Source organism: Coffea eugenioides, chromosome 8, assembly GCF_003713205.1.
Source record: "Coffea eugenioides isolate CCC68of chromosome 8, Ceug_1.0, whole genome shotgun sequence".
Classification (NCBI taxonomy): Eukaryota; Viridiplantae; Streptophyta; class Magnoliopsida; order Gentianales; family Rubiaceae; genus Coffea; species Coffea eugenioides.
The window spans coordinates 39,770,352-39,782,514 of record NC_040042.1 but is presented as its reverse complement, the minus strand read 5'-3'; the positions used below and the strand labels follow the sequence as shown (position 1 = coordinate 39,782,514).

Genomic DNA, 12,163 nt, shown 5'->3' with positions numbered 1-12,163 from the left:
TACTCCAATGATTCTTGTACTTAGTAACCGGGAGTCTTCATCTACAAATGTCGACTTTCGCGTAAAACGGTACTTGAATTAAGAGTATGCAAAGCAACTTGAGTATGTGAAGTGTTGAGTAACCGGTGATCTTCATCTAAAAATGTCGATTCTCGCGTCAAAAGACACTTTCACAACTTAAGTAATATTTAGCTACGTTATATGAATAAATATCTGTTTAAGTAGAATAAAAAGGTGATCATGAGTTTAGAAAGCATTTTATTGACCATATGAGTTACTTACTTATAAGATTGGGTAAGGATGAAAAATTGATTTGAACTTGTTATAATTACGGTATAATTGGCTCTCCTTTACTTGATATTACGAGTACTTGAACTTAATTGAATAATTGCATAATGGTTATTTACTTTGTTTTGAGGAAATGAAGTTGAAATGCTACATATGTTTATTTTCAAATTTTGGATCATTGTTGGTTTGTATTTTTTATTGCTTGAGGACAAGCAATGGTTCAAGTGTGGGGGTATTTGATAAGAGTTTATTTTACGTATTTTTTGTGTGTTTTATTAGTTAATTTTGGTTTGATTATTTAGTTTAATAACTAAAATAACTAAGGTTTTGGTAAAAAAACTACATTTTATGTTAAAATGGCTAAACATTGCATTTTATGGATTTTTATGGTAAAAACTTCATATTTTGTAGGTTTAATGATTCAATCATCAAATGAAGTGCATTGAGAAGATATTTGGATGATTGAAGATGGATTAAAGTGGTGAAAATAAAATATGAAGTGTAAAAAGGAAAAATGCAATTTGAATCAAGAAAAGTCAGGTTTTGACAACTCTGACACGTTTTGGTATTTTGACTATATCTGGAGCTACACAGATCGGATCAAGGTGATCTTGGTACCATTTTGAAGCTAAGAGATATATCTACATTTGGTATGAAGACATCAAAGTCCAGTTCAGCCGTTTTCATAGTCCAAAAGTTGAAATACCGAAATTCAACTCAGCTGTCCAAAGTGGAAAACAGAGCTCTGACCAGTGTTTAGTATTTCGATCATATCTCAGGCTAAAAGCTCAGATTTGGATGATTCTTGAAGCATTGGAAAGCTAACTCAAAGGGCTACAACTTTGGTGTTTTACAAAAAATCCAGTTCAGCCTTTATGATAGAGAAAATCGCAGCTGAAGTAAGGACAAAGTGAATACGCGAGTACACAAAACGTGACTTGTAACCGCGTTTTGTGTAGGCGCGTTTTCCGGCCGCAATTCTGCAATTTTGCTCAGTCAATTCTCTTGTGTTCTGACTACTTTCCAGCTACAATCTGCAAGAGAATTCGGTGCACATGCTTTAGAAGACAAAAGGGCAAGAAAGTTGGCATATTTTCAAGTCAAAAACAATGGCTATTGACTATCTTAACAATTTCAGATTTGGAAATCAAATGCAGCAAATTTGGACCAATGGAAAAGGAGCTTTTGGAGCAGTTTATATAGGGAGCAACCAGGACATGCAGAGCATACGGGAGAAACTTGGAAGTGCAGAAATGTAGTTTTTCCATTCTCTTAGTATTAGATTAGTGTAGTATAGTTTAGCTAGTAAGTTCATCCACTCTTGTACATTATCTAGATTAGGATGAAAATGGAGATGAAGAAGGCAAGGTGATGAGCTCAAGTGACATGGGTTACATTCCTTTCCAACTCTTTATCTTTTGTATTTGATTCCAAGTTTAGCTAATATACAAGTTCTGGATTTTATATTTAATATGTGTCTTTAAAGTTTATACCTTGGGTTTGGTTGAACTTTCTATGATTGTTAGTATTTATTATTTGGTTATTTGATTGCTATGATTTGAGCAAGTTATTTAGCACTTTGACTCTTTAAATCATGATTAATCTGGTACCATTAATTGTGATTATCTAAGGTGTTATTTCTACAATGAAAATTGAGATTTAACATTAGTTCAAGAAGTGCTAAACATAGGGAGTACACTCACGAAAGTAGATGTGCACCTATGTGGTTTTTAGTGATTCATTTCATGTAATTTCACTGAAGAAATGAACTTGTAGCTAATTTCATAACCATGAGAATAGGTATGGATTAGTTATAAGTATAATTGATTCACTACGAAAGTAGGATTCAAATGTATTAGGAAATTACACCATAATTAGCCTAGATGTAGTATTCAATGATCCAAATATAACACTTGCATGAGTAGTTAGGGATACCACAACCTAAGGAGCTTTTATTTGTTAATTTCTTGTATAAGTGCAGTAGGTTAAATTTCTTATTATTCATTGATAGTCTAAATAATAAAGAAACTTTAGTAATACCGGTAATTGTTCACTCTTCCTTGTGGGATCGACCCGATATATACCCTAAACTACTAGTTGATCTGTATACTTGCAGTGAACGGGTGTAATTCGGTATTTTTTAGCTTGCACGTATGTAAAATACCCGTCAACTAAGTTGGGCGGGATCACTTTGGGATGGGTTTAGATTGATCCCGCCCAATACCCAAATCTATTTTCTACATATTTTTTTCCTTTAATTCATTTTTATTTTTTATATAATTTTAATATTTTTGATTTATTAAATTTTTTTTAATTTTATTAAATAAACATGCAAGTGCTTTATACTCAGGATTCCCATCAAAAATTGGATTAACAAATAAAGGAAAAAATAGATATACAGTCATATTCCAACATATATCAAGATGGCCAAGGTACTTAAGGTATTGAATATTTATTCTCATCATTGTCCAAAGATGACAGGTCTAAATTGACTGAAATGTTGAAAATTCTTGTGGATAATGACTAGGAAAACTACTAGATTATATTCTCTAGTATGACTATAAAAATTGTTAAAGATAATTTTTGAATCTAAGACTCCGTTTGGATTGGCTATTTTTTCAAAAAATAAGTTTTTCAAATACAATGTTACAGTAATATACAATAACTCAAAAAACATCCCATCCATATTAGTATATCAAATATTTCAAAAAAATTTTATAGTAAAAATTTTTCATATACACTGCTATAATAAAATATTTCAAAAATACCCCCCAAAAATAGTTAAACCAAACAGAGCCTTGTTATTTGAGCCCAATGGGTACCCAAGTATTTCCCAAGTATTCCCATCAATTAATGGGTACAATTGGGATTTGTCCCATTGTAAACCCAATATCAAAATCCAATACTCATCCCGCCCAAAGTCCCCATGGGCATGGGTAACCCATTGGGACTTGGGACAAATTGCCACCTCTAGTACAAAGTGTGAGTTTGTCCAACAAAAGTTCAACTGGAGAAACTCAGATTTCAACTTGTATGTAGTCTCTTTTCGTCCTGTTTTCTAACCCAAAAAAAAAAAGAAAAATCTAAAAAACACTCCTAAAAGTGTCATAGAAAATGTTCTTACAAACAATTATTTATTTATAATTTCAAAATTGTATAAAAATACCCTAAAGAACATCCGTCCAAACGGATTCTAAATCAATGTGCAATCGTCTTCCTGTATTCTACTAATGATAAACAACAAGCTTTATGAGATGTCTAAGAAGCACAAGTGAGAAATCAAAATGAAAACAATGTTGAGAAGGCTACAATTCCCGTTTAATAGCTAATCAAAAGGGTTAGTTCCACTTTAGATCCGTTCATATTTGATGCTGTGGAAAAGGGTTAATTCCGCTTTAGCATGTGTTTTTCTTGGATGCTGTGGAAGAGTGAAAACAAATCACAAAAACAACTAGATGTAGTGGAGCAATAATATGTGAGCATGGAGGCTTAGATATACAGTATATGATAAAATGTGGGCATTAACAAGAAGTTAAATTGGTTAAGTAATGAAGTGCAAAGGGCTAATGGAATGCGTTTGTGCGTTTAAATTATGATTTAATATACTAAACAGTGATCACAAGACACCAATCCGAAAAATCTTTTCAGTTTCAGCATTTGGATTATTGACTAATCCCACCTATATTTCTAGCTCGGTTAAAGCTATATGTTTGTATTAATTCTTCAATCTCTAACTTGGTTCAATCGAATTAATGCCAAAAGCTAACGAAAGAACCATCTGACTTGTATGTTACCTATCACTTTAGACCCTAATTTGTATTTCCTTGTTGCGATGGAGTGAAATTTTGGGACAAGATCTGCATGCATTTGAGCATAAAATGGACTGCACGAAATATAGGCTCTATTTAGATTACTAGTTTTTCAAAAATTAGTTTTTATTAGTTATTTTTTGGGATATTTTTGAAAAATTTTGCTGTAGCAGAGTTTTTAAATTATATTTTGGGATATTTAAGAGTAGAAAAGTTTCTAAAATATATTTTAAGATATTTTTTAAAATTTTAAACTAATTTTTAGATTATCTTTTAAAGTACTTTTTAAAATTTTTTATTATATTTAAAAAACTAATTTTCGAAAAACACTTCCATCCAAACACTGCTATAGTTTTTCTGTCTGATATTCATTGGCCTATATTGAGCGGTTAACAGTTTTGTTGTGTTTCTGCCTACTTTGAGGACCAAGTAGTTCTTTTGGCTAATTAAAGCACTCAATGACAGGTGGCGAGGGACCTGACAATCCAGGCCGACAGCCTGTTGATGAAGGTTTAGCTCAAGCTGGGGAGTAAAGAAAATTCAAACCCTGATGGGAAAGGGAACCTATATCAGCCAACATTAGAAGTTCATCTATGTCTTCATTTGCCCTTTGTTTTTTTTTTTTCTAACAAAAATCATAATTTCACTCATGAGTTATGCATTAATGGCAGAAAATATATCATCAAACACGTCACAAAAGTGATAAATCTGAATGATCTACAAATACATCAAATCTAAGAAATTACAAATATAATTTTCAACGTAATTCAAATGATATCAATCTCTTTAATCAAACGAACATCTGTACTTGTTTTTTTTCGTGAAATCTACTGTTTAACTACTTCAAACCCTTATATGAATTTGAGATTTGACAAAATAGATTCAGCAATTTCAGATCTAACAAATAGATCTGAAAAAATTGAGATCTACCATTTGACCTTGGAGGATGAAGACATGCGATAGCTACGCCATTTCTTGAGAGTCGATCTCGATCTTTTGTTTCTCGAGCTCGCTCGAGCTCGAGCTCGAGCTCTGATGGTCTGCGTCGAGCTCGAGCTCGAGTACACCACTACTCGAGCTCGACTCGACTCGATTTCACCCCTACTTGAGACCAATGTAATGGTTACTGTTCTTAAAATTCGATTATCGTGGAACTAAACAGTGCTCGACTGAAATCTTTTACGAAAAAGATTAATAACTATTTAAAAAATTGACTAGGAAATGGTCATCAGCAAAACAAGGATAGGATCGATCTGTAATCAATCTAGCATACTTTTAAGTACGTACCTGCAGGATTATTCTTGTAGGAAGATTGAAAATGCAAACTTTCGTGAAATGAAGTGCAAAAAATGGTATCACTAGTTTCAGTGTCACCAAAATTCTCTTCTTAATGTAGACTAATAAATTCATTAATGACTTAATCTGGATAAGAAGCAAATTTATGGTTATGCAATGCTTTAGAACAAAAGCCAGCTATGTAACTACAAGTTACCCCTATATCTGCTGCAGGGAAACAAAAAAAAAAAAAGCTTTGGCTAAACCCCCCAAGCTATATAATTGGTCCCCAATTGCCCTGCACTCCAGCTATCCGCAAGTCCAGAACTTTTATCATATTATTAATTGCATTTGGCAACTTCTGTTGCTTGCTAGCCAACCAAAAGTGCTAAATTATGATGGTGAGCTGAGAGATCCATGTGTAGCCTGTAACATTTGGTTCTTGATTGCAGCCCACTTGATCAATAATGCAAGTAGCACTGAATAATACCTAATTGAATCCCACGTAAGTCTGAGAAAGGGCGTACAAGAAAGTGGTGATCCTTAGTTATCTGAGCACAAAAACACAAACTAGAGAACCTAGGAATTGAAACTCCTTCTGTGCAATTCAAGGGAAGAGAAGGGAACATCAGAAGCATCATAAAGAAGCTCTTCCACTGCAGATTTTGTGGTAAAACATACAGATTTTAGCAACAGTTATAAAATTGGGCATGATTGAAGAAGAAATGGCATGCATGAGATACTGAACTTCCGTAGCAGATCTAAGTCGTTGCCACAACATTCATTTCACCTTGCACCGACGGTAACCTAGAAATTTTGTGCTTGGGGATTACTACCCTCTCTATCTTGGGGAAGATGGAGAATTTTGTACTAATTCATTAGCAACAAAAGTGAAAATCATTATTTAGTGAAAATCATTACTACCATCTCGATTTTTCAATTGAAAACTTTAAACTTCTCTAAAATGTCCTTATTTAATGTATTTTGTTATCAGTGAATATAACCTACCTTATTCATTAATTCCTTTGATTCATGCCTTGAATGATGCAATTTTTCATCAATATTATTGTTGCAATTAATGTAAAGGTATAATGTTTAGTTGTACTACTAATATTAATACAAGGATATATTAGAAAAATAGTAGGTTAGATTTATTCTTCCAATGAAGTTAACTAATTTTTTTTAAATTGGGTGAAAAAAATCAAGAAATCAAGACTATCAAAATGGGATAGAGAGAGTATCAATCTAGGACAAATTTAGATGGTGAAACAATGGAAAACTGGATAATATAGTATATATCTTTAAAATTTTCAAGTAACAAGATTACTGGTAAATATTAAGGAAGGTGGTGGAACAATATATAATAGTAGCATTTCTAAGACTAATCCATCAATCAAGGATAAAATTAGAGGGCGAGACAATGGAAAAAACTGGAAAGAATATATCTTCAGAATCAGGATAAAATCTTTGAAGTGTTTAGGAAAGAAAATTACAGGTAGATATTAAGGAAGGTTCAAACTAGTATAATAGGATACTAAAGAAATGTAGCTATTCCTTAATTCCTCAAAATCCCACCAAAAACCCAGAATGAACAACATGATGATGAAGAAGAAGACGACCCAAGGTCGGAAAAAGATTGAAATCAAGATGATAGACGACTTGAGCAACAGGCAAGTAACCTTCTCCAAACGGAGAGCCGGTCTTTTGAAGAAAGCTAGTGAACTTTGCATCTTAACCGGCGCAGAAGTTGCAATTGGTTCATTCTTTGGGCAAGGGTGTATTTGCATTTGGCCACCCCAACATTGATGCTGTTATTAACAGGTATACCACTGCATCAGCATCATCATCATGTGTTGCTGATCCGAACACCTCATTGGTTGCTGAGATACAAGAACACAACCAACACTATATGCCAAAGTTTCTGAAGAATTGGAGATTGAGACAAAAAGAAAGGAAACCATTGAAGGGTCGAAGGTAGAGAATAATGGGAGTTTTTGGTGGGATGAACCAATTGATAATATGGGGTTGGAGGAGCTTCAACAATATAAAGCTTCATTGGAAGAGTTGAAGAAAACGGTGTTGATTAGAGCCGATGACATTGATGCTGTTGAACGGTAATATCAATCCTGGTATGAATGCAGTTGGTTGTGATGATATGTTCTTCAATCAGACGACTGAAAACTGCAACAACTCTATCGCTTCTTCTGGTTCTGATGACTTCGAAAATTCGCAAGATTGAAGATTTATGGTTGGCAAAGTCATGAGGTTTCTATAAGTTTAATACAATATCATGCATGGGCTTCAGGAATTTTTGATTCTTGAGTAGTTTTTAATAGCTTTATAGCTGTTTCATGCATCTGATGACCGACTATTACGTATTGTTTCAACTCATGACTGACCTATATATAAGTAGTTTATGTAGGAGATTTCATGGATTTGAAGAATATTATACATTACTGTTAAACATAGATTGTATTTGGGTTGAATGAGTCGCTTGATGATCATTCAAAGCACATCATTCCAAAAAAAAAAAAAAAAAAAAAAAAAAAAACACACCATCCAAACAGATTATAGATGGACAAAATTTTCGTCTAGACTTACAGTCGTAACTCATAACTGTTGTTTTGACATCATGTTAAAGTGCATGAAATCGGAAGTTTGTCATTAATTAATTAGTTTCGCATAATTGTTTTGGATTCAATAATATTCCATGGGACTATAATTAAGTTGGATTACATAAGACAGATGTGCTGTCATATCATTGTAGAACTCTCGTGAATTCGAAAATTTTATTGCGGAGATTTTAAAGCCCATTTGGGATCGATGTACTTCTAAGTAATTGTCGAGTTTTTTATGTGACGTTTCATTAATGGATTATTCTGTTAGCTATTTTGGTATAAGATTAATTTTTTTGATGAAAGCCTAAAAGTGAAGCTTATGGATTTCAAGAATCACTTCATCACATATCAGTTACCGCAAGTCCACTATATTCTTTCGTTGAGACTGAAAGTCATGCATGCATATATGGGAGTCAAAGACGAAATAAGCGACTCGATATTCAAGTTGATTTGATTAGTGTAAAATTAAAATTTATAGGTAAAAACTTCAAACTTCTCGAGGTCAATTCGATCAAAACTCATTTGAATTTAGTTCGGTAAACAAACAAGTCAAATTTAAAATTAATTTCAAGCTCGTTAAAATTATTAAACAAGTTTGAGCACTAAGATATTTGACTTGATGAGATTCATTTACGTCTCTATGCACATACGACATTATATTAAAAGCATACATGAGATATTGGTTTGGTTGGATAAGAGAGAAATAGAAGGGAAAAAAAAGAAAAGAAAAGAAAGGACATTATCACTACAATATCAGATCTGCAAGTTAGACATTGATTTGTTATACGTAAAGAAACTAATTAGTATAAAATCATATGAGAAACAAATCGGAGAATGGCTATATGAATCTGGAAGAATAAACATCTTAATGAATCAAGTTCTTTATGATGGCAAAATCTAATACCCCGTTCAGCCAATGCAGAATTAAGCTACTTCTTGTAGAATTTTCATGAGGAAAAGAATACAAAAATTCCCCATCAAGGCGCCAAACCATTGCCCTCGAGCAAGCTAGTGGTAAACATTCCATTTCGTTCTCGCCCTCCGCAATTTGTTCGATGAACCTGCTAACCTGCAATATATGCAAAACTACTTATACATCCTTGACTAGATAAAACATACAACAAATAAATAAATTGCATTTGGTACTTCCCCCTTCTCTTCTAAATCATGTGTTTTTTCTCCTCTATTCTTTTCTTCTCTTCACTAATTGGATAAACTAATTAAATATACATTGAGTCATTGACAATAAATATACAAATAGAGTTGAATACATGTAACGTATGCAAAATATAATATTCAAATTGAAATTGTGATTAGCTGTGATGCATCTAATCCCACTTAAAGAAATTTTTTTTGGTGTATATAAATTTTATCCTTACTAATTACTACATTTTTTTGGGACAAGGGGCAGTAATCGTTACTGGCGGTTTTGGTCATTTTCAATAGCGCGTAACTTTGATTGCACACGACGTAACTTTATTTGCACAACGTGTAATTTTAGTACAAAATTTTGCAGACCCCACACATGTTGTGAAAATCAATATACAACTAGTGATATAGATCGCACAATTTTTTTTGGCCAAAATCTGGCCGTAAACAGAATGACCGCTCTGCCCCTCGTCCATGTTTTTTGGGGCGGAGGGAATGCAATCATGTGGCAAACTCAATCAATTCATGCTGATTAACATTATAAAGAAAAAGGAAAGAAACAACTCACCGGGGATGGTGCTTCTTTGACTGAATCAAGCAGCCTGATTGGTTGAAGTGGGCGGCGATGCCATCTCTTTGGATCCCAAAGTAAGGTACTATTGAAGGCAAACCCTGATAATCCTGAGCGGAATTTTTGAAACTTATTTGACCTTTCATTCAAATGCCATCCCATAACCTGAGAGCCATTACAAATTGGACCCTCCATAACAGCATGCGTATTTTTTCCCACTAGTTCAGCTACTATCCACGTACCAAACCGCCTGCATATGCAAGAGTTAACTATCAAGAAAAACTATCAATTGAGAGGAAAACCACCCCCCCCCCCCCCCCAACACACACACACACACACACACACAAAAGAAAAGAAAAGACTGGTATTTCTAAAGAAAAACTGGTAAACCCTTGAACATTTAGTTCCTACTTTTTAAATTTTTGTAAGCTAACTATTAGAACACAGAACCATATAAAAGCTACAAGTGAAAAGAGTGTAATCATCCAAAAACAAATCTAATGCAGAAGGTCCGTATTATGTCTGTAACAAGTTGGCTAGTTTCAGTGGTACCCACTAAGTTCAGAAAAAGTATGATGGATGACCAGTCATCAAAAGAAGAAAAAAAAAAGTTGTACAATGGGAGCCCGAAAACAAAAATTGAAAGAAAAATGATCATTTGAAAATTATGTATGCAGCTTGTGCAATAAAACTTATAACCATGTTGACTTGTAAATCATTCGCGCAAGTGATTGAGACAAGTCAGAGCCACATATTAAATTATTGTTAAGTTTTCTGGGAAAGAAAGAGGTAAATGGACAAAAAAAATTAATTTAGGAGAAAAGAATAAATTAAAGAAAAAAAAAGAACCACAAGTTAAATGGCAAAAGCTGTGAAGAACAAGGACAATTATAAAAAGTAGAGGACCTGATATGTCTCATTTGGTCAAAGAGATCAGTGGTGTACATGTTGTCATCATCAGCAAAATAAATGATACCATCAAGCTGGTGTGTCTCAATGTGAGAAAGACCTACATTTCTGAGGAGCATGCCTCTATCATTTGTGCCAGTTAAAGTCTCTTTGCATATTAGATGCCTATGCATAACCCCAGAATTCCTTAAAATTTCAGCCGTTTCAGCAGATTGAGATGTCATCTCCACAACTATCCACAACAAAGGAGGCGGAACCATTCCCAATGTTTGGGCCAAACGATTTAAATAATAAGCTTGAAATGGCCTAGAATATATTGGGGTCACAATAATCAAAAGCTTATTGAATGTGTTTATATCTTCATAAAGTGTTTTATCAGTTAGCTGATCACCAACAGGAATTCCATCTTCTCGTTCATCGGTAGCGTCTTCTGATTTGGGTTTATCGTCATCATTTATGTCGACTCCTTCGACTGCAGATGTAAAATTTTTTGGATCATCATGTTGATAAAACCGAACCGTATTGACTTGTTGAAGCATCTCCAAGGAGAAAGGCTGATGTTTGGCCAAAAGATTCGTGGAAAAAGTTGGTGAAGCAAATGGTGTAATCTCAATAAGTATGCCAATAAGGAAACATACCAAGAAATGGAGAAGAGCCCTTCTCCAACTGTTCCCCTTTGATTTGAACCTTTCTAAGGGTCGAGAAGATCTTTTAGGGAATAAGCCAAGAATGAGTAGTGTTTGAAGTTTGTACAGTGCATAGTCTAATGAACTGAAAGAACGTAGAAATAAACCACCTGTTGGCAGGTGATCTGAGTTCACCGATGGTGATTTAGGTAATGAAGATGCCACTGCATATTCTTCCTCATCTGCTGAACTTCCATGTTGAGGCACCACTGACAATGATCTCCTGAAAGATGCCATCACAATAATCCAGCAAAGTTCTTATAACTTCAAATGCACATCACGACTAACATTTGATTTAGCTGAAGTTGTAGAAAAGATATCTCACAGCAAAATCGAGAGGCACATGAAATGGAGGGTAACCTAGGGGTATGAGTACGTATATTTATAACTTCAAAGTAGGTTAAGAGTTAAGACTAATGATTAAAATGAGATCTTCAATGTCTAATTTTAGTTATTTCCAATTGTGACTCAAATGTTACGCGCAAACCTCGTTTTTCTTGTTTAAACTGTTGAACACGTTACGATTTCTGAGCAAAACAATAAATGTACAAAAAATATCTGTTTCCCTTTAGTGCATTAATATATTGTTATCTAAGTATGTTTAATTATAAGTAAATATCGTAGAGGATCCTAGTGATATTGGAGGATAAAAAATTGCCACAATTCCAAATTCATTAGACTGTTTATTCTTCCAATGCACATGTACAAACAATCAGATCTCATGTAATACATGTTACTAATTAGGCAACTAAAAAATTACTGCCCTTTCTTGTGATGCTTAGAAAGGGAAGGGAAATGGGAATGTTGGGAAGCCTGATGTGAAGTTATGATTTAACCTTTTCTCTTTCCAAAAGACAA

At 33.8% G+C, this 12,163-nt stretch overlaps 1 protein-coding gene across 1 annotated transcript; it reads right to left on the bottom strand.

The window, feature by feature from the left end:
• Positions 1 to 8,855: 8,855 nt before the first annotated feature.
• Positions 8,856 to 11,542, bottom strand: LOC113780735 (probable beta-1,4-xylosyltransferase IRX9H). Its single transcript, XM_027326513.1, has 3 exons — positions 10,617 to 11,542; positions 9,708 to 9,960; positions 8,856 to 9,059 (listed from the first exon to the last, which is right to left on the bottom strand). Exons 1-3 carry the CDS (start codon positions 11,540 to 11,542, stop codon positions 8,856 to 8,858), a joined length of 1,383 nt encoding a protein of 460 aa, XP_027182314.1.
• Positions 11,543 to 12,163: the final 621 nt, after the last annotated feature.

What these genes read in the sequence shown, in the direction of transcription:
- LOC113780735 (XM_027326513.1), bottom strand. Translation starts at nt 11,542, where the DNA reads ATGGCATCTTTCAGGAGATCATTGTCAGTGGTGCCTCAACATGGAAGT. An exon ending in GACCAAATGAGACATATCAG is followed by an intron (nt 9,961 to 10,616) that starts GTCCTCTACTTT and finishes TTGCATATGCAG; the next exon opens with GCGGTTTGGTACGTGGATAG. An exon ending in TCAAAGAAGCACCATCCCCG is followed by an intron (nt 9,060 to 9,707) that starts GTGAGTTGTTTC and finishes CATATATTGCAG; the next exon opens with GTTAGCAGGTTCATCGAACA.